The 24,673-nt window shown below is 36.5% G+C and overlaps 1 protein-coding gene across 2 annotated transcripts in view; it reads right to left on the reverse strand.

Moving 5' to 3' along the window:
• Window positions 1-24,673, reverse strand: part of LOC137284796 (uncharacterized) — a 106,575-nt gene that overhangs the window by 69,052 nt on the left and 12,850 nt on the right. For both annotated transcript variants that reach the window (XM_067816777.1, XM_067816778.1), the window contains exon 2: window positions 6,324-6,404. In XM_067816777.1, the coding sequence (XP_067672878.1) occupies window positions 6,324-6,404 (81 nt within the window). The remainder of the gene's footprint in view (window positions 1-6,323; window positions 6,405-24,673) is intronic.

Here is a 24,673-nt window from a genome sequence, read left to right on the forward strand (position 1 = left end):
ATGTTTTGTTCAATGATACTTAAAATCAGAAAGGAATTCACAAGATCTGTCCCTCCAAAAATACATCCCCTACAGCTAATCAAGCGAGAGTTGATGTTTTATTTATTGAGCAATACGAAAAAGGCATGTAAATCAACTGCTCTTCAGTGGCACTCAACATCTATTCCTGCTCAGTACTATAATCAGTTGTCACTGTGATGTCATTCACTGTGATGTCATTCACAGACATTCGTGACAATTGTTTTCATTTGGCCATAATGGATACAGATGACACCACTAACCATCCCACAGAACCCTCATCACAACCCCTGCTTGTTGTCTATGCATAAGGAATCTACCTTGGCATACCAATACCAAGGCACCAGCGGTATTGAAGTTTTTATGAGACATTTGGCCATCCCATGAAAAAAGCAAGAACCACTCATCAAGACAAAGAAACAAAGGACTGAAGTGATAACTATCTAGAGAAATGATTTGGTATACTTTACAATGGAATGCTAGTTATGTTGTCAAATCCCCAGACGGAGTATCACTCCCTACTTAAACCATTATGCAATGAATTATATATGGAAAGCAGGTAAGAAAACAAATGAGAACTCGGCAAGAGAATGTGTGTCTGAGGTAATATACATTAGCTGTTGAACTATGCACTGTTGTACATTTACTGCCTGTCAGCTGTAATATATGGTGTTACTAGCCAGGTGAATAACTTAACAACATCCTGTTGGGGGCATGGCAATAAGTCTATTATTAACCTTAATGGCATGTTACAAAAAAATGTTCATCTCAGTTCCGTTATTTACCATTCAAAATCTAGAAATGAGCTCATAACTTGAGTCTGTACATGTTCAGAAGATACAACAAGCAAGACAAATAAGAATTAGATGCTTGACTGGCATTTAGAAGATGCTATATGATGTAATGCTTAACTGTTGAGCCTTACTGTTCAGCTCTACCTGATGATGGGGTTAGAACAAGTCCTAAAACGTTGTCGTCATGAATACAACAAGAAGATGTAACCCTGGAAAATCTCTATGTTAAAGACAAATACGATTTCCAAAATCAAGAAAAATTCTCACTATAATGTATGTCCACTGTATGATTCCAAACAGATCTTAAGCATGACTTCATGAATAACCATAGAACGATGTTCACAAACAGGTGAAACATTTACAAGTGGCACCCATCACTATAACATACAAAGGTAAGTCATAACAAATTCACATTCACCTCTCAGTACCAAAACGAAAATTATAACGATTTGTTATGAATAAAAAAATTATATGTATTTAATTTGTAACTGTATCATTTGTTCGGTTAATGTTAACATTAGACTAATAGTCTCACCCATATTTCATATAACCATAACATGCTATATCAACTTCATCACATTCGAATTATACTTTTGGAGAAAGAAAAAAATACAAACACAATCTGGGGCAACATTTAAATGAAAAAGGTTTTACAAAAAGAGTCTCATAGATGAATACAGCCAGCCTAAAAGCTAGAGATGAAATCGTTAGACCTTTTGCCCCATCGCATGCCACAAAGTTGTGAAGCAAGAACTCAAGGCTGACTATCTCCACCATCTAACCTATACAAAAAGCTGAGGACAATAGGTCAGGCAATGCCTCATGGCATCAATTCTGAAACTTTGCCATATTTCAAGATAAACGAAGCACACTTCAGGCTATTAAACCATCCACCTACACAGGCCTGAAATCAGGCACTCTCCATACAGCCTCATAGTGATGGAATGACCAGTATGCTCCAAGTAGGATGAATGCTTTATTGGAATGTTTATTGCTTCTAAAAATAATCTAATATTTTGTAGATGGTCATCTCATATGTCAGTAACAAGCTGGTGGTATGATGAGAGAGATGTAAAAGCGACTAAAACGAGGGAGTATTGTTTAGAGGTCATTTCCAAATTTCTAAACAACAGGAATTTTGTAAACAGAATTGTTGAAGAATGAAGATTTTATGGATATCAACTTCTTTACATGAGAACACAACTTTCGGAGTTAATGCTTACTCCTTCATACCTAATGAAGGAGTAAGCATTAACTCCGAAACGTTGTGTTCTCATGTAAAGAAGTTGATATCCATAAAATCTTCATTCTTATGCATTTCACTTCTAAATGCCCTTCAAAGACTAGAATTGTTGAAGTTGTGATAAAATAAGGTAAACTTTTCGGTTAGAAACTTTTTTCAGCAAACTCTGCTTGTGTTTAGGTTCTAGTATTTGGTTGATGCATACATTATCACTCACAGTGTCAGTCACTGGATTGTCTGGTCTAGTTTCAATTAACTACTGATCACTATCCTAATGATGAAATATTCCCAAGAGAAGCATTAAACAAAGAATTACATCACAAATGTAACAATATGCATTAAAATGTTTGTGTGGCTGTTTAATATGCTTTATATTTCAGTCACAGACACCAAAAACACCATTTACAAGATATCAATTCACATGTGCAAGATCACTGATATACTTTGTTCACAACAGCAGTTCAAACATATTTTCAAAAATATTTATCACACTGAAATCTATGGAGAACATCTCATTTGGTTCTACTTTTAATCTGCTTATCCTGGAAAACCTGCTATCAATTACATTTAATGAAGAAATGTATTTGTTCATTAAACATCATCTGCTCAAATCAGTATAAATTACTTTTACAACCATGTTCACAGCTGTAAGAAGCAATCAAAACGAATGAACTGCTCTTTACATCCTGCTTGTATGGTCACCAAGAATCTGTTTCTGACAGATGTCAGTTCAAGTAGATAACATCAGGATGTCCGATATATAAATATCTACTTACACAAGAACCATTGATGTGCTTGACTCATCGTATTGTTGGTTCAACTTCAGTGTTTGTTACTTTATTGCCACACACAGTAACATTAATGCTTTATAGTTTTAAAATCTAGTCCGAACAATCCTGTGATCAATATTTTGAGTCTCAAATGTATTGTTTTTTCAGAAATAATGCTATATTTATGACAGAAAATACAGGAAAACAGAAAGGACTGGAAATACTGATATCAATATCCTGAAACTTTAAATTTTTAAAGATGAAACTAGTCTATTTTTTAAATACAATATTTCCAGAGGAGTTGTTAAATAATTAATGGCAGGAAACCAACACCATTCTTATCATTACCCTTGTCGTATTTTTTCACTGGCAGCTTCTTTAAAAACAACAATGAAAAGAAAATGAGTTGATTTATATAGCTGCCAAATCTGCAAAATTTACCACTGCTGAGGAATTCACCTCTGCTGGTAAGTCCACTTTTATGGGCCAATAATCGGTCAAATTGCTAAACAAACATTTTAGAAAATGTATTTATATTTCTACAATCATAAGAAGCTCTAGCAAAGCACACGTTTGACTAAAAAATAGGAATTTGATTCTGCATTACTATCAAATAAGGATAATAAGAGACAAAGCTAGTTGTTCACAAAATTATGACAATGGAAATTTTCTTCCCATAGTTTGTAATTCAAAAGTAAAATGACTTTAAAATGTCTATTTGCCTAGGGTTGATAATACTTAACTGTCAGAGAACATTCATCACTCACTAGTTTTTGTTGAAGCCATTTGTTTAAAAAAGGGTAATGACTTCCTTTTTGAAATTACAACTAGCCAAAATGCAATGTGTTTTTGCCATTACTCAAACAACAGTCAAGTATTTGACTGGAATATCTGTTCAAACAGAACGCCACATTTCATCAACTGACTGATGGACCAATGTCATGAATACTTCAGGACATTTTGAAAAATGCTTGCATTTGTGGTTAAAATACTGATGACAAAGGATCACAACAAAAGGCAAACATGAGACTGCTTGTGATAAGCAGATCTTGGCATGACAAAGGGAGGCTACTCTGTATAAAAAACTATACTATATGCACAGACACCTAGAAGAATGCTGCAAACACACAGGATTATTTCCCATAACATATTTCTGTCAGTATCAGTCTCAACATTTACAGAATATGTGGAAACACTGAAACTTCTACATGTTTTTACAGCTGACAAAACATAATTCATATCTGTTTACACAGTACATGAGACACATTTTAACAGGTAGAGATGATAGCATTTTTTAGTTTACTAGAAATATTGCAGATAGTAAATCTGCCAATTACTTTTGTAAACAAATAGTTATGTGTGAAACACTTGTATATAATAAACATTACATTCTGACTGAGTCCGTCTATTTTGTGGAAGCTAAAGATACGCCCTCCTGTCAACACTTATACTCTAAACACATACTCAAGATTATGAAAGGAAATTGTAGCAGATAATATGACATGTTTTATGTATACATTTCAGGAAAGACGGCAGCACCTTGACTCTGACAAGTAAACAAATGTGTCTGACATAAACAATTCGTAACTGAAAAGGAAACAACATTAAGACAATCAACCATGATGGTCGTGTGTTAGACCATGGATATCATCTAAAGATTCAAAAGTACCCATTTAATGTTTGCATCAAACCACCATTCCTTGTGCTGGATAAATGCTATTTTGAACAGTCACCTGACAAACGAGACCTCAAGTGAGCTACAATGTGGGGTAGTACAGAAGATAATGAAAATTCTTAAGTCTCAAGCCATCCAACTAGTCTCTCGCGACTTAATGTCACCTATTCACATCATGTTAAAGTATATGAATTACAAAATCATGTCAATTGGTTTGCCCATGGGATGAGTAATGTGAGTGCGATGATCGTCTTATCAACAATGCACTGACTGGTTGTGAAAGGGGTAACCCTGTTCAAAGTGACCAAAGACCAATGTCGTAACTCTTCACACTGACATATGCTAATCGTAGCAAAGAGATAACTCAAGGTCTCTAAGAGTAACAACTGGGAACAGATTTATGCTTATCATTAAACGCTTATCACAGAACAGAAGGGGACAAGGTGTATCTAAACTGTTGGTATGAGGATAACATCTCTTAATGTTCCTATTTCATCTCAACCCCTACAATGATCCTTCATTACATGTAAGATGGTACAGCCATGGCATATACAGTTTATCTCACCCCTACATAAAGCAGTCAGCTAGCCATGTAGAATGCAGCCCTGCAGGAACAGTTACCATGTAGATCTACACAGCACATCCACATGTCAGACAGGTAATCATACCAGATAACATGGGCAACTGTTTATCATCAACTTGAGGAGTTTATCCTGTCGGCAATACAGTTATTTAGTTGGTCATGTGGTATAAAATAATATTGGTTTGTGGAACATATGGAGTGAACTTTAATAAAGAAAACGTGGCTCCTGTTTCCAAGAGTACAAAATAACATCATGTTTTTTGGTGCAAAACAATAAATTTAACATAATTCAAAACAGACCCAGTAGAACTTAAATAAGTTCACAAAGTTTAAAAACTACTCACATGGATGGCTTGTATTGGCCCGAGATTACCTGCAGGTCTCAAAACCTATGCTAGTGATTACATGTCTGTGTGAAAATGTTTATGTGCTCAGACCAAACAGACAATTTGTGATACATTTTCAACTAATTTTGACATAGTTCAGGAATTTTTCCAAATTCAACATATGTTCACAATCCAATTCATTTCCTAAATGTTTGTCACAGTCTGTCAGTTGATCATTTGGTCTGTTATTCACATACATTCTCATCACTTCACAATACCTTGATAGGAATGAGTGAGTTAGTGAGATTAGTTTTACGCCGCACACAGCAATATTCCAGCTATATGGTGGCGGTCTGTAAATAATCAAGTCTGGACCACACAATCCAGTGACCAACACCATGAGCATTGATCTGCGCAACTGGGAACCGATGACATGTGTCAACCAAGTCAGTGAGCCTGACCACCCGATCCCGTTAGTCGCCTCTTACGACAAGCATAGTCGCCTTTTATGGCAAGCATGGGTTGCTGAAGGCCTATTCTACCACTGGACCTTCATGGGTCTCCTTTGATAGGCTTTTTCAGAATGATAAACAATTTTTCAAAGTGATATTACAATATTTATAAAACTTGGAAAATCAATTACACACCAACAACCTAAATTATCAGCGAGACAAATAATCAACGGTAACTGTCAAGGAATAATAAACTAAAAGTTCTTATTTTTCCATTTTATTTACAATGAAGGGTATTGATCTTGACAGCATTGAATAAATCTATATTGCATTAGAAATAACTACCAGCAACAATTCACAGCCAGGACACCCCATGGATATGGGGAATACGATGAGACAAGTCATTATTTCACTTTGTGACACTCATTAGTTTAGCTTGGTAAATTGTTTGAAGCAACTTACCCTAGTTCTGTCAAGGGGGTTGTTGAAGTCGAAGCCTGGAGACACAAACAAGTATCCGCATTTTGACACTTTCCGTGATGCCTGAAACAAATAACATATTCGTTATGTTCATGACAAATAAACAATGCAGTCTAACAGAAAACATAAGTCTTACATAAATCAAAAACATCCTGCTTGTATAGTGTCAGGATATTGTGGAAATGTCCCATTTGAGTTCACATGATAATATCTGCATGACTTTTTTGTCTCCCACTTTATTATTTCATTATCAGTTTATTCACATATTTTCTAGGTTTTTACTTATTTATCTTTTAATGGCTCTCATCTGCTATCTTTTGACTCTTCATTTGTTTATATATTCATCACTGGGCAAATGGAGTGTAACTCAGCAGCAAAGGTTGGCTCATCAAGTGCAAAAGACATTGGTTGAATTTTTTTAAAAATAATACAAAATAGATTTTATCAACCTACTACTGCCAGCTGGAATTATTGCTAGGAATAACCACAAACAAGCTCACTCATTCACCATCTGTTTCAGCCATAACACCATTTTCAGCCATTCATTATCCTCTATTATAGCACAATCATTTGTTTCTGGATTTTAGATTTAATCAGGGTAGTTCTGTATTTATTCAGTTAGGATACATCCATCGAGAATCAACTGATTCTGCCCTTCCCTAATTGGAAGTGAACCTGCCCATTCTGCCATGACCTGGTGAGTGTGTGGGCCGATCCACACTATGGTACAGGTGTGTGTCCTGACACACATCCACTGACGGAACATTCCGGACTGCATCATGATAGTGGATTCCTGTGGTCAACCGCCACAGTCTGTTCAGTGCCTACTTCCTGTCTGTGAGTGATCGCACTTATAACAATTTCCCCCATGTTGATATTATCTATTGACCCATCATGGTATGAAATAACCTTGCTTCAGATCTTGTTCAGCATTAAATTTGAAAAACGTTTGTCATTCAGTTCCATGTTGTGTTTTGAGTTAAATACAACTCGGACAAGTTCCTAATGAAATAGAAACAGTGAATCAATATTCTCTTGCTTCTAAATGCTGATACTTCCTGCCATACTATGACAACTGAATGCTAATTACGGAGCTGCAAACATGCTGAATGAAATGAGGCAGAAGCTAAAACATCTTCATCTCGTACAGTTATCAAAGCTTTGATTCCCACAGCACATCAAACCAAATGGGAAGAACACGGAAAAGCTTTAACGTTGTTACATTCACTTCAGTGCGTATAGTGGCGTCACCTTGCTTCTGCACCACCTTAAGCAGCAAAATCACTTCAACATTGTCGGCATACCTACAGCTTCTGGTTTGTTTTTACTGCTACTTGAATTGAAATTTTTAAGGTGTTCAGAACACAATGAAGTAGTTCTATTGTTTACATTCCTGAAACCCTGTGACTATTTTGAAGCGAGTTTCTGAGCCAAAAAAATATTTTGTTCATCAGAATGAAAAAATGAAACATACATGAACAATACAAATATATCGTACACAACCTTTTGAAACCAACAAAATGAAAATGAAATGTTTTGCTAATAAATAAAAGTTCTCAGCAAAATCAAATGTACTCACACAATGAGACAAGTGAAGTACATAAGGAAATTCGAATGAACCCTTTACCATACTCCCTGTCACTTATGCACAGCATGTCTGAAATGTTCAGTTTTCTAGACTGATAGATAATTTCAGGAGTAAAGCTGTCTTGTTTACTACTGTCCAAAAAGCCATTATCTAGCCATAACTATCTTAAATTTCTTGAGCTGAGGCAGTCTAGACTTGAGCAGGACTCCTAAAACATTTATTCTTCAGGGTTCTGGGGAAAATGCTGAAAGATTCCATCAAGATAACATTATCAAGTACATTATGTCTTACATAATGTATCAGCATGGAAAATTTACGCTGGGCCTGTGGTGCCCGGCTAGTTAAAATTCATCAGGACCAATACACGAGTTTGGCAAGTGGTGGCAAGTGAATTTTGCATTGTTAAGTAAATCTACACAGGTCCACTTAGTAAATCATTGTCCACTACTGGTCCTGTGGTCTAGAGGAAAATCTTGAAAGGTTTCCTTCCCCGTGTATAGAGTCATTTCATATTTGATGGCTAATGTCTGAACTATTCCTCCCCAAACCCAAATGGATTTATACATACAATATATTTATCCTTCCTAATCTCAGAAGGATTCCATTAGCACAATGATTCTACATCCATTCAAAGTGTATGGAAATGGAAAATATAACGTGTCTTACACAACTATAAGAAAGAACTATATTACCAACAAAACAATTCTAACCCATTCTTAGCAAATCCACATCTTAAAAAATACATTTTATTCTTATCTTTCCAAATCAACTGAAGAGCAGAAAAAACATGGTGACAAGCATAACAAAGAACTAAATTACCATCAAAACAGTTAAAACCTTCACTTACAAAAGCTACATCAAAATAAAACATTTTGTTTAAATCTTTCCAAATCTACTGCAAAGAGTAAACACACACACACCCCTCCCCCACCCCCAACCACTCCATGCCATGCAGTGCCATACACAAAAGGGACCAGCCTACAGACTTGCCTACACCTGGGTGGTCAGTGCAAGGTGCATGACAAGAACCTCCTGACAGGACCCTTGTTTACATGATACCTGGCCAGTCAAATGTCAGTGTCAATAGTCACACTGATATACACACCAATCACTGAAGCACACATGCTTCCTCAACTATAACCTTTAGCAGTGCCATGCCTTGTTGGCTTAACCATATTGACATGCATGCTTGGTAAATAAATATCCATCTGGAAATAGACTCAACGGTCATAATAATCTATTATCGTCATTTGCCATTGTGACAGACTGGCGGTGTTTACCTGAAATACTATATATCAAATAGGCTGTGCTAACTGTGGTTAACATAATACAGTATGGTGCAACAAGTGCCAAAGAGGCCATTTTCATGTGTGTGTTTCAACTCTGACATAAAACATGAGAAGTAAATTTCAACTCAAGAAACAATTGTTTCTGTTGTTGTACTGTGACACAATGCATTCATAAAGGTTAATGGGGAGATGCTGAACATGGCACGGGTTATGTTATGTATGATACACTGACTTATATTGTATTTGAGATTTCTGTTTAGATAATGAATTCCAGTGACAAGTAGATCAATATCATTTTTTTCACAGTGCTAGACTACAGTATCACTCTTTTACATCCATAGCTCACAGGTTTACTTACATGGCTTACAGTTTTACATGTATGTTATACAGGTTACGTACATGGTTTACAGGTTTACATACATAGATTACAGGTGTTTACATGCATGGTTTACAGGTTTACATGCATGGTTACAGGTTTACATGCATGGTTTACAGGTTATTTTTCTCAAATATCATATCAAGGAAAAAGAAAAACTACAATTAAAAGAAATCTAAACTAAAAGCAGAGTGCATAGCACAGTTTAGACTAAATCACATTTGTTTATGAATCACTGTCAGTGGCACTTGTTATAATCACATGAAAAGACATGTCAACAGCACCTTTGAAAAAGCACAGGAACATTTGATACAAGTCTGAATAAGGAATAACTTGAAACACCATTTACCTCAGTGATGAATTAAGACTGGATATGTCCTCCATGTATCGACCATATGTCATTTTGAAAGTTAAACAAATACAGTCAAGGCAAATCATGATCAGGAACTCATGATGTCCACCAAGACATTTCAGTGGTTACCAAAAATATAATAAAAGTAAATTCTTTTAATAGTCAGTCACAGACTACAAAACAAAGTAAACAGGAAAACAAACAAGCATAAAACTTTTGAAAAAAGCCAAGAAATGGACATGAGAAAGTAAGCTTAATATGGGTGTAAATCAAATGAAAAATGATTACATAGCAATATAGTGTCTGGCTCAACACATAAACAATAATGTGTGTATTCCATTACACACTTGTGATACATAATCTGGTAAACACAATATTCCCCTAGGAGTACAAATCAAACTGACTACAACACCCTTACTTGATAAATCATCATACCTCACTCCAAAATAACATTCTGTAACCAAGGTAACATTACACAAGAGGATGTTCATTTCACATTTACACAGTTGGAGGTCACATCTTCAACCAAAATAGAAGGAAAGCTATGTTTTTAACAAATTTCCTTAAAATTTGCTTTTAAGAACATGCCTCTAAAGGACTTGTTTCCAGAAAGGCCAAAAAACAAAGCTGCGCAATGAATGTAGTTGAAACCATTGGAAGTCGTTGTCTGACTCTGAACCACATTACTTGTGACAAGGCTGGGCAATGTCTATGTGGTGGTGCGACATTTCAGTTGTTTGGGTGAAAGTTACCTAAAGTTTAGCCAATTTAGGGAAACCACCAGAAAGCAAATACAAGTGATATTTGCGAAAAGGTTCAAATATTTGTCTCCAAATGAAAATGGGTGAAAAAAAGATGCTGGCTGCTGCACAGAATTGCTGACACCTCTTCATGTGTTTTAAAACATGCATAGTTCTGAAGCTTTCCTTAAATAGTTTGATATTTTGTTTAAAAAAGGTGTTAAGAAATGTGATATTATTCAAATATCTATAGTTCCATATCAAGAATTTTATATGGAAATGATTTTTTAATAAATTTCAAAAATTTTGTGATCAGACTTCAAAATACACATGAAACACAGTTTTCTTTGAACAGAATGAGTGAGTGAGTATGGCTCCACGCTGCTTTTAGCAACATTCCAGCAATATCACAATGGGGGACACCAGAAATGAGTTTCACACATTGTACTCAAACAGATAATCGAACCCGAGACTTTGGCGTGACAAGCGAATGCATTTACCACTTGGCTACCCCACCATCCCTTCAACAGAATGGTAACCTGTTAAACATACAACTCCAATTCTGACACAAACTCATTAAGGGTGAGGAATATCTTAGTACTACAATATCAATATCTGCATGAAACCAACGTAAGGAATCATAGAACACTACATCCACACATACATGTAACAAATTTTCATAGTCCATTATTGTTAAGCATAGGAGAAAACACGCCTCCGAGATTTGGTAGACAATGTAAAACTGGAGGGGGATGAAAATCCAGAGGGGTGGAGCCCGTTGGGATTTCCCGACCCCGATGGTTTTACATTGTCTACCAAAACCAAGGAGAAGTGTCTTCTCTATCATATATACTGCCAATGATGAGTAATTACAATGTAGATGATCATTTAATGAAGCTACATAACAATAACTGAAGTGCGTGTAAAATCAATTTAATAATAGTAACTGTAAGCAGATAATTTAACCCCTCCACCTTCATCAGCACGGTGGTCATGTGGTAGAGTGTTTGCCTACGGATGAGAGAACTGCAGTTCCAATCCTCCTACAGAAAACCTTTGTATTGTGACTTTAAGCTTGGACAATCTTTTTCAATTGATTTCAAACATCCATGTATCATTTGAATGTTGATGTTCATATAAAGTTAGGAAAAGTAAACCCTGGGAGGTGGTCTTACTAACGAAAAGCAAAACCTGTCCCTTCAAAACAAAAACCTCAAATGCAGTTATTCTGGGAAAACAAGAGATGACCTAATACATAGTGAGAAGCACACTTTAGGTTTATATAGTGTGTTCAAGAGATGTAAGGAATTGCTGGACATTGAGTCCAGGAAGAGGGAGGGGACAAAGTACCTGATCAGGTGTGAAAGCTATTGACAAAATTCCCACAACTTCTTGCTGAGTCAACACGTGTCTTCTCTCTTCCTGCCCGATGTTGAATTGTTTGTAATACAGTCAACTTACACATTCCATGTGGTATTTACTTGCATCCTGGTTCTATATGGCCAAGCTTTGTGGTGAGCAGTGGACAAATCCAGGCCCAAATCTCTTTAATTGAAATGGATTCACCAACTCTGGCACTAGTCAACTTATCCCTCAAGTAGTGAGTTGACATCACTTGGCTAATCTGTAGGGGAACACCCTTGGTGGAAGGCCCAGACACCTTTCAACATGAGCACTTTACATCCCACAGTCAACATCTTGCAGCTAATCTGGTCAAGGAAACCATCTACTGATGGACATTTTGTCTTGGTGAAGGTCAGACACTATCCACATTGCATACTGTGCTCCACCTATCTAGCACATAACACTGAACTAGCGGTCCTGTTACACAGGTATTGCAAGGTTTTCTCTTCTCTTTAAACACATCCTACACCAAAGAGTACAAGATTTTCTATTCAGGCCAGATTTTTTCTTGAGTAGTATACATCATGCTGACATTACTTGGAGCTTGCCAAAGGGTATGAAGGTTGAAATTTCCTTTGTTCGTAATCACTCGAAAAGAGAAATGTTTTGTGACAAACCAAGAACACCTGCATCATATATAGCTTAGCTGGATCAGTTCACTCGAACTTCCATCAATATATCTCAGGATAAAACACATCATACTCTAGACTACTGACATTATCCTTAATACCACCCTTTTCACCTTTATCTTGTAGTGCACCTTATGGGCAAAATATGGTAATATTACAACACATAAACCAAAACTGACCACTTTACTTCCTGTCAAATTAGCAACTAATCATACCCTAGGAGAATGTCAGGTTGTAATAAATGAGTAGCTGACAAGCTATTCTGGTCAGGTCCACAGCCTAGTTCAATAGACAAGCCAGATCTGCACAGATGTTGACACAGGCAGGCAGTGATGTCCAGGAACAAACGACAAACTATCTGGGTACCTGAGCTGGTCAGATCTGTTCAGACATCACCACAGAGTTTGTGAAGAAAATAGATGACATAAAGTATTATCCAGGCTGTTCCTTTGTGATGTAGGCTAACATCTAGTCTCTGTCTTTGAACTAAACATATTTTACAGAAAAGAACAGTTTTTAAACTATGTTAATAAAATACAATAAAAAGGAACCAAGAGATTTTCGCTTTTTTCAGGACCTGAAACTGTGGTAACTCAGAGATGTGCTACACATTCTAGACTTGCATGGGCTGCAATGGGTAAATTTGTTTCAGGGTCTGTATGACAGACTAACTGGTAATCTTGACTTGCCAAGATTTCTAGACTTGCATTGGCTGTATTGTGTATAATTGTTTCATTGTCTGTATGAAAGATTATTTGTGACAGTGAAGAACCAATTTGAGGTTGTAGCTTGGGTATCAGAGATGACATATATATGCCCTATGGTCTTGTTTCACAAATATGCAGAGAGTAGGACTTTGAGTGAGTGAGTGAGCTTAGTTTTACGCTGCTTTTAACAATATTCCAGCAAAATCATGGCAGGTGACACCAGAAATTGGCTTCACACATTGTACCCATGTGGGGAATCGAACCCATGTCTTTGGCATGATGTGAGAACACTTTAACCACTGGGCTAGCCCACCCACCCTGATGTAACAATAAGTTAGATTGTGATAGGTAATATTTTCTGTCTATTCCACCATAATTAAGTCACCATGCACTGCATCAGATCACTTACTAAGATAGAGGACAATGCTACACAATATGCCTTCACAGTCCTTGCTTTATTCCAAAGTTAAAAAAGAATTATAATTTTTTTTTTTTAAATATCTTCATGACTCACAAAATTAGAAAATTACTCCCCAACACATTTAAAGAGAGTCATCATAACTCCCATTCATGAAACTTCAACCAGTGTACTGGGTTAAATATATCAATCGAAAAGGGAATGCCCCAGTTTTGTAGGAACCCACAAGTCCCTTAATTTCAGAGCTGAAGAAGGATGAGTATATAAGAGACAGGAACAGAATGATGATCATATTTAATCAATGTACACTCACAGGTCTACAGTCAAAAGAAAATCACACACCATGAAGTCAAAACACCTGACAACTATCTTTCAGTTCGATCATTTGAGTTAGTGACTGAATAATATGCATCACCACATCAGATTGGATGGAGAACAAAAGCACCCTTGTCTTTCTTTTCTTGTCAAACGTCTGTTAGAACTTTTCCGACAGTTGAAGAAACATTACTTTGTCCCCACTACCCAAAGCAAAAATCAAATGTATTCTTGAGAATAAAATCAATATTTAATATTCCGAATATTATCCCAGTTATCATTTTCATCTCTCCATCATGAAGCAAATAGCAAAACAACTGACACTGCAGACAGATTTGCCAGTTGTAATAAATCATACTCCCATCAATCCAACGTTTTTATTACACTATTTTCTTCCACGACCATTTCAGATCACGAAAGTAATGCATTCACATGAAAAAAACATGAAGTATGTAAAATATTGCTCTCCTAGTGCAATGGTTCATTAGGATGATATGTATGGATGTAACCACATCACACATCTGGGAGAAAACCATTAATCTGGTAGTCTGTGTATCTAATTGAACAGAGAATGAATCAATTCAGAGTGATTTGCAATGCATTTCTCAACAGGAAAGACAGCATGTGGACAGACAAATACATAGTACCTGAAATCTAGTTATGAGTTGTTTTTTCTTTTTGCAATAAAGATATTTTATCTCAAAATTTTAATGATATAATTCCATAATGGAAATGTTATATATCTTCATTGTGAACGAGTGAGATAAAAAGAGAGAAAAAGTGAGAGAGACTGAGAGAGAGAGGGAGGTTATATGCACCCTTTAGTCTTCATGTAGTGTTGCTGAAAAGGAGATTGGCATGGAATGAAGGTAAATCTGGTATTATACATAGGCTCTCACATCTTAAGAGACTAGGCTTGCACACAGCACATGTGTAGCTAAAAGTGCTGCTTGAAACTGAAGGGTGGAGAAAGACAGACAGCATATGCCCCATGGCCTGGTGCCCACATCCAACATAGGCCTCTGTGCTGTAATTTTTGCCATGCGTGAAATACGAATACCTTGTCTATGTCATTAGGATAATTAAACCATGGATACTGACAGACTGATCCTGTCTCAAAACAAAACTGACTGACTTTGAAATATCATAAATTAGCCATTGCTCGTTTATTTTCAGCAGAAGGTCCAGGACATTTTTGCATGATTTCATTACATGTTTTTAAAAAATTAAGACTTTATTTATTACATGTTGGTAGATACTAATATTTTAGCACAAAGATTACTGTATGGACCAGGGCCCAGATTTTTTAAGATCTCTTACAACGAACATAGTTAATGGCTTTGTATGGCACTATCTTAATGTACGGCTATCTTAGTGCTAAGACAGCATCAAAACCTAGGCCCAGAGGCCTCAATCTTGAAACATTAACAACCCTAAAACCTCTTAACTTTGACCACAGCCAATGTGTTAAGAATGGGTATACGAAGTTCATATGACTATGAACATTTTGAGAACAGCTAGCTTGGTCCCAGTCTGACTGAATCAGTGGATATATGGCTATTAATGGCACGTTAGCAAACAGGATTCTAGTGGCAGTGGGCACACCAATAACAACTAAAAACACTTTACTCATGTTAACTCATTCCTGATGATTATGATTTTACTGACTGTATCCTAACTCTCTGACCTGATGAAGCATCAACAACTTGCCCTGGGTCTAGATTTCCAAAGCTCTATGGACGCTAAGATAGTCGCAAGTTAGTGTCAGTATATGGCTATTAGGACTATCTTAGCGCTATGAGAGCTTCAAAAATCGAGGCACTGAATTGTCAGGAAGAAAATTAAGGTGACTCTCGTGTATTTGTGAAATCAGTTACTCATTAAAAGCAGATGACTCCACTCTTTAGATACAACATATTCTAACTATTAATCCCAGGCACTGTTCTATAGTGTATTGTGATACTATCAAGATGGAAGTATTGTTTATGCAAGCTTATCAGGTGTGTACAGGTTCAGGCCAGGACAATGGCCAATCCAGACAGACCAGGTCAGGTGATGCTATCAAGTACCCCCCAGGTAATCACCATGACTTGTCAACAGTTATCTCCCTTGTCTAATCTCTAACCCCAGGTCTGGACATTGTCTTTATTAATGATGGCCTGTCATTCAGCTCCAAACTGAAAGATGAGATAACTACAATAGGCATAGTATAAGGAGACATTCACACATTGTCAGGGCAATATATCATTCACACAAGTCAGTACTCATGACTGTCAAGTAAATGAATTTTCTTAAATGTACATTTTTCATCAGATCAGGTACACAATACAAGAGATAACAAAGAAGCTGACATCCATAAAACTCTATTCCTCACATGTATCACTTCTAAATGCCATTCAAAGAACAATAATATGGTCAAGTTTTACAAAATCCTGAATGTTTTAAAACACATAATTACCTGGTACTATTCTCTGACAGCAATGAAAAGTATCAAGGCAAATCGAGGAGTTGATCATTACTTGTAAACAAATCCTTACACTATCACTGGCACTATACAAAAGATTCTGCTTTCAGCAAACATTTCCAAAAGCTTCCTAAGAAGGTTTAACACATAATTTTGTTTGTGTTATGTTAAGATCAGAAGATAACTCATGTTTTCAGCTTGTGATTTTACTTTTAAAACAATGAACAATGTTCTACTGTGCTGCAATGGCAAACCAATGGCAATATTTAAAACAAATTAATTACCAGCATCAATTTCACTATCACTAATAGCATTTCACTACGACATACTCTTTCAATATGATGAGACACCAACTGTGAACCCAAATGATCAGGTAGCCACTGATAGGCACAATATACAACACTTCAAAGGAGCTGAAGTGGTCAAGGCACCACTGTCTGTCAAAATGGCCAAGGCCACAGACAATAACTCTACATGTTCCCTTAATAAAACTGTATCTGACTGGATGGGAGCTCAAGAGTGGAGATTAAATTGTCAAGCATGCTATATGTGGGAAGTTAAAAGGTTAATTCTGCTTGATAAAAAGAAAAATACTCGCTTCACATCAGACAAGACACAGGGTCAGAGGTCACCAGCTAAAGGCTAATTGGTTCCAGTAGAAGACCTCAAGGTCTCTGTCCTCAATTCAGTGCAACAGGATTCAGTCAGGCAAGAAGAAGAAAAAGACAGCCACTCTCCCACCCAAACCCTGCACCACATTTATCATTTAATCCTACATCAATATATTTTCAACGGTTCACATTATGAACAAGGGTAGAAAGCCATCAAAACATAATGTAGGTTTTTAAAGGGACTGAGAATATAATTCACTATGCCTTGATTTCATCCTTTCTTATAAATACAAAAACATATATTACTGTTACTGAATACTGCCAAGCCTGAAATGCACAAGGAAATGAACTTTTTCAAAAGAATCAAAAAGTAACTTGGTTACATAAACCTACAAAGAGCAGTTATAAGACTAATTACAGTATGTCAATAAAAGTATGTTTTCAAGTTAATAGAGCACCCTGTCTTGTTTGACATTATTTTCAGTGGTACAAAGATCATAGTGTCAAACAAGAACAACAAATAGTCCAGTGTAATTGCATACACTGACAGTAATGTTGTTTCAACCAATTTGTTAGTATAAGGCTATAATAAAGTAATATTGATGAGAGCTGCAACTGGTCGTTTGTTTAGATTTAAAGGACTTTAAGAATAGGTTAGAGACTTTATGTTATACATTCCTCCCCATCCTCATCAGTTACCTCTAGAGGTGGGAAAAGAGTACTGCCACTCAATCCAAGCTCCACAATGGCCTTTTACAATAGACATCTTTACCCTTAGTTCTGTCACTGGGTACAAAACTATTGATAGCTGTTCACCAACGTTCATGCACTGATTCCTCAAGTGTTGATAGTACAGACATCTCAGCTTAATGAATACAGCCTTCTACTAACAAGTGGGAAGTATGACCACTTATACACCAGGCATCTAATAACCACAGTAGCTCTAGTCTACTGCTGGCGTCAAATCTGTTAGCTAGTTTTTATTATGTTGACACTTCAGAAAATGGTAGGTTGATATCTTGTTTATCAGTGAGTTGGGTTATAACACTGGTTTATATACTACAACAGTTAAAAGTTGTCACTATGTGTCCAGAAATATAATAGGGTTAACCTGGATTCAAACCTAGAATGCATGCCCAGGAAATGTAACCCTGTACAACTGTTTGCCCCACCTCAGGATACTGGGCCACCCATGTCAACATAAAGAATATATATTTCCAGCCAACATTACTTTAATGAGTAAATATGGTTTAACACCACAGTAAACAGTCCATCACTTAAAGCAGCCTAATATGGGGAGATTGTTCAAATTGATACACGCACCTTATGGAAACTAACAAGCTCTGGGTTGTGTGTGGAGCCAAGGACAATAATCACACTGAATTTGGGAACAAAACTGGCAAATTCATGCGTGCAAATTCATGCGTGCAAATTCATGCGTGCAAATGGTACACTCTTATGCATGCGTTTCACTTCACTTGTTCTTCTACTTCTAAACTGAAACCTAATAAATTCTACATCAAATTCACATGGCAAAACACCACAGATCTTCTGTTAACACACCCAATCACATCTGTCAAGTCACATTAAACTTAAGTACTACACAAGTCTTGGTTTCAAGGTCTTGATCAACATGACATAACACATAAGTAGGGAATCAAGTTCAGAAATATCCAAACAGCATTCCTTTAAATAAGACATTACGCATGATAATCCCTGACCAAATCATGTGGCCTAACTGCCACCATAGCACATTCCTGACATAATCCCTTAATGACCCATACAAGTTAACCACACTTATTGACTATGATAAGGGTAGCACTGAATCTACTCTCAGTCACCTGGCCAAGGAAAATTCATACACAAAAAATTGAATCTTTAATGAATGGCAAAAGAAATGCAACTTAGCCTTTTACTTTTATGAGAACTAATTGTTTCAAAACTTTTGTTTCTTTTGCTGTTCAGTGTATTTTGTTTGGAGTGAAGAAATATTTGTTTTTGTTTTGTGAAAGAGGCAGAATCGGGACATGGGACAACAGCAGGACAATAAAACCTGGTGTATATCACACAATATATGCCAACAGATTAAACTGACAAGGAGGTGGGAGGTTAATGCATGTTATACACTGGGTATATTTCAGGGTTGACATGCTAGCTCAGGTGAATGGGCAATTGTAACAGTGAGGAGATCACCAAGCCAGTTGATATTAGCACTGACCAGTGCAACAAATATTGAAGCATGCTTTTGTCAAATGAGTTTAATGCATACCTGTATATATTTTCCCCTATTTTATTAATATTTTATTGGTCAACATTAGAAATGCACATAGAAATACAAGCAAAGTCAAATCTGGCATGTATAGTTAATGTAAGGTCATGTTTTACACATCTGTAAACCGTACTTTATCCAGAATAAGAAAAAAAAAGTTAAAAATAATTTCCCCCCACTGAAAAAAATAAAATCTTAATGGTTTGGGGGGCAAATATTGTACACTTACAAGAATCTTTTAGACTGATCTTAGCCCCATATAGACTTCACAAATTGCCTAAAATAAAATACTTTTAGTATTTATAAGGAATCTTACTTTCACCGGTAATCAGTGAAAAAAAATCTGTAAATCAAGAAATAAACTTGGTCTGACCTAAAACTGAATTCCGATGAATTGAATCACAAGGCCAAATAATGAATTCAACTTATCAATGTATTTGAGACATAAGTATGTCTATGATGGTAGCAAAATGGTCAGGACAGACAGATACTTAAGAGTTCGGCATAATATTCCAGACGCCAGGATTCGACTCATCAGGATTTTACTGTATAATGGAACTGCTACTAGCTACAAGTTTTCTGTTTCAAGAATTAGCTTATAACCTGGTTCATGACTATGTTTATGACTGAGTGAGCTTAGTTTTGTGCCGCTTTTAGCAATATTCCAGCAATGTTATAGCAGGGACAACAGAAATAGGCTTCATGCATAGTACCCATGTGATGAATTGACCTGAGTCTTCAGTGTGACAAGCCAAGGATACTCTACCAACTGGCTACTCCACTCCACTGCCCCAATATGCTTTTGAAGAATTATGCCTGGAAATGTAATCTCTAGCAGTCATGTTGGAATTTTATTACCACCATCACATAAACATATGTGATTGAGAGAACTTAATCCATGTTTAGTTCCACCTGCAAGTGTGACTTGATTATATTTTCAGTCTGACATTTACAAGGGACTTGTCTAGAGATCTACTTCCATATTAATGTCTGAGCAACATTAGACTGGAAAAGTAGAATATGAGAGTCGAGTCGGCAATATTTACGCCATGTCACACCAACCCAACGAATAGATATGACATGAATGGCATAACGGAAAGAGTTCCATTGATCTACAAGAAGGGTAAAAATGAATAAATTTTATATGTGGTGATTTTGCGAAAAAAATCAATACTTCAAATCAGGCTGACTAATTTTAAGCCAATGCTTGAAGGTGAAATGCTTTTAAGCAAAATACAGGAGTAACTATGTCACTTACACATGTATGTAATAACACATGCATCACCTTTGCTCATTAAAGCAAGTGGCAGCATCAGCTTAGAGTGAGTGAGTGACTTAGGTTTTATATTGGAGGTCCAAACCTTCGAACAACCAGTATGGTCATCTCTTACCTTTAAAATATCGGCAAACTTTCCTTTACATTGTTACAACTATGACTAAAGTACACCACCATTCTACCCTCTCACTTAATCAGTTAGCCCTATCACAATGCAATGTCTAGTGTCTCACAGTCCCTGAATCACATTATTTTCACAACATCCTAGCCATGATCTTTGCAATGCAAAAGCTCCAACTGAAGCAAGCCTAGATTTCTTCAGGTTCTCCCAGGACACTGGAGCTCCTTTTCAATTTAAGAGGGTTTATCTGATAGAATTCAAAACTATATATATTCAGAGACTCAGCGCTAGTCAATGCAAGGTCCCATGAAGTAAACCGGACAGCATCTGAGCTGTTTCCACGTTGAAATGGCTTTTGGTTTTTCAACATACTTCACCACAACACACATAACTACCTAGAACAGTCTGTTTCAAATAGTTACTGGCATTGAGTGTCCAAGTTCTTTTTCAAACAATCGTGTTATTCTATCTGTTGGTTGTAACTGACACAGGTGTCAAAACAAACCAAAAGACATTGTTGATCTACTGAATTTTCAACACTTTTTATTTCATACTTTTACAACAATATTTAGCACTAACTTTCACAAATGAACCATTCAAAACACGTAGGGGACATTCCATTTTGCAAGCATACCACTAGCCAATACCAATGCATATGAGAAAAAGTATGAAACCTTTTCAAAGGAATGGAAAAAATTGTCACATATTTCCTTAATTTCTCTTCCTCATCTGTTTCCTCCTTGGCTTCATCATTGGCATTTTATTATTTTTGTGAATCCAATTTCTCCTACTTTTAAATGGTATATTTCTTTACAACAGTGCCGGAGTGGTCCCAGAGAGGCTGATTGAACACTGACAAAACAACGTCATTCTTCATGTTGACAGGAGGAGGAAGACAGTCAAGTCAGTCATCTTCAAGGTCACGCCATTCTCCCAATCAGTTTCATCTCTGAATGTGTGACAATCGGTATTTAGTCACACCCTCTCCTCTTACAGTCACTTCATTCTGGTGTGAGTTTTGGGTTGAGAACAAGCCGGCCAGCGTAACACAACATGGCGACACCTCATGGAGTGTGTTTGCGAAGGTCAAGAGAGAAAAAGGGACAATGGCAACACTGACCACTGCCAAAAATATCACAGGGAGGTGACACAATATTGTTTGAAACAAATTGTTGCTGTCGTCAAACAGATCTTTCATCTAATATTTGTACACTCTTCATCTGCCTTTTCGCAAGCCTTTGAATACGCCTATGAATGAAAGCTTTACTGCAGACTATTTGTTACATCTAAACGATATGGCATAAATCCATAACTCCATGTCTTAATCTAGTAAATAATTATAAGAAAACCATCCATCTTTTGTCCACATACAGTCTACATCCACTATCATATAACTTTATCTGGGTCAGACTACAGAACCAACAAGGAATAACACAGTCAGCTTAAAGACAATCCAAAGTAGTTTAAGGCTTGAAATTTACATCTGAAGAATACAATAATCCAGTCTTACAAATCCACACATCTTTGACTGGGGAGAAATAAACCTGTCAGAGGCATATAATTGTTACCATGGCAACATCAACATTCCAGCTAACCCATTGTTTTCTTCTTTCAAGGTATGGAAAAGAACACTGATGAGCTGTTCAGCCAATACATTAAGCAGGTGCCCCTGGACAGTTAATATGCAGGTGCTCTCAAATACCTTTCTCACACATTCCATAGGCTGGTGTATGTATAATGTGTACATAGGCCCAATTTACGATTCTGTCCACATTTATAATCTTCATGTCTACACAACTCAGTCATAAACCTGTGGTCAGGTGAAAGAGGGGTCAAATTTGACCTGTGGTCAGATTAAGAGGAAACAACGACCAGGTGAAGTGGGCAGGTAAAGACAGCGAAATGACACTTCTGGAGAACAGTTGAAGTAGGGGGTGCTAGTTAGCACAAGAATGACATGATGCAGAACATTCAATAATGAAACATACCTGGTATATTATCATATGGATTATGTAGAAAATGAATGAACCCAAACAATATTCTATCCCCAAGAAGATAATAAATATGATTTCAATGTCTATCAAAAGCTTTACTGTATACTAATCCACTTCTTCCTACATGTTACTATCATATAAGGAAAGTGAATCTCTGGTTTTGAAGTCAGAATATCAAATACTATGAGTGGCAAATCCAAAACGTGAATTGAATTAGTAAAGCGAAAAAGAAAAAGTCAAAGAAATTCCCTTCAGTCAGCATGTAAATATACTGAACAGCAAAAGTAATGCAACAATGGCTTTTGTCAAGTTTCCAAATAGAAGACACAAACATGAATGCTTATTTTTGTGAGATTCCATTTTCTTCGAAACTAGTGACTTTCTTAATGTACTTGACCTCCCTTAGTCTTTCTGTAAATCTTGCTAAATCCTGATGGTGTTTCACCAAAGTCTTTCTGATGTCTTTCCTTGAAGTCTTTCTGCACTACCCACACACCCACTTATCTTCCTTTGCATTAATAGCAATGAAACTATGGAAGATGCAAAGGGTGGTTTTCTCATAAGGTGTCCATATGGCATATATACCCTGACCATCTGAATAACCAGGTAACACTGACTCTATCCACTGGCTTATTCATGTTCCTGCAGCAGTTTTGCGTGTTATTTGATGCCTCACGCAGCTATATTTCAGCAATATGACGCCTGTAAATAATCAATTTATTCCACAAAAATGGAATATGATGTTTATACACCAACCAAGAAAGCAAATCTGATCACCACATATACAGTTAATTGCTGCTTTTGAGAAGTATGAGTTACTGACGATCAATTCCAACCCAGTTCTTCAAGGCATTATCAAATCAACAACTGCATTCAGAAATGCACAGAATCAAACCAAGGTGTTTTTGTGTAACTGATGACTATATGTCAACTATGTTAATGAACAGTAACCCTGAAAGCAGGTTTAATTCAAATCATGAAAAGCCACAGCATGTTGATGTTCAACCCAGATTAAAAGGAAGGTAACCCTTGCATGTCACTAGGAAGGTTAAGTGGTCATTTGGGAGAGTTCACCTGTTACAGCAGCTCACCTGTCTGCCTGCCTGTCTAAACAATCAGTGTTAATTAACACTCGAGTGCCTGTGCTGTACAGGTACAGCTTGTCTTGAGTGTTTGTTCATGGGTTTCATGAATAGTATAAACACAGTATAGTTTAACAAGGCATAGGACATGGACAATGCTTGTTTAATGAAGGAAGTGGTGTTAGTCTGGTTCATTCAGAGGGTCCATGCATCAGAAACACAGAGGGGAATCAACTGAACAATACTTTGAGTTATTCTGTTGTTTATCATGTTTTATTCATAAATACAAGAGATGTTCATCCTTGACTCCATTACCACAGCTCCGATGAATTAATCATTCATAATACATACAGCTTATGTTTAACATATGCCCCACAAGAATCTGTATTTTACTGTGAAATTGTATTCTCATATATAATACGAGTTATGCTATGTGGATGACTTGTCATACGTTCCGTACTTGAAGTAACTATGTCCCCAGAATACATATAGTTTTACATTTCTGTTCTACATCTTAATTTCATTATTTTCAGTTATACTATTATTTCCCACGATGGACCTCTTTCATTAAAAAATACAAATGTTCAAAGGCGCTTTGGGAAGAAATACTTCAAAGCTAAGAAAGCTACTTTGACAAAAACATGTCTCTCATAAAACACTCCCTCTTTTTTTTAGAGTAAATCACAGGTAAACTCCA

The sequence above is a fragment of the Haliotis asinina genome, chromosome 5, assembly GCF_037392515.1.
Source record: "Haliotis asinina isolate JCU_RB_2024 chromosome 5, JCU_Hal_asi_v2, whole genome shotgun sequence".
In the NCBI taxonomy this organism is placed as follows: domain Eukaryota; kingdom Metazoa; phylum Mollusca; class Gastropoda; order Lepetellida; family Haliotidae; genus Haliotis; species Haliotis asinina.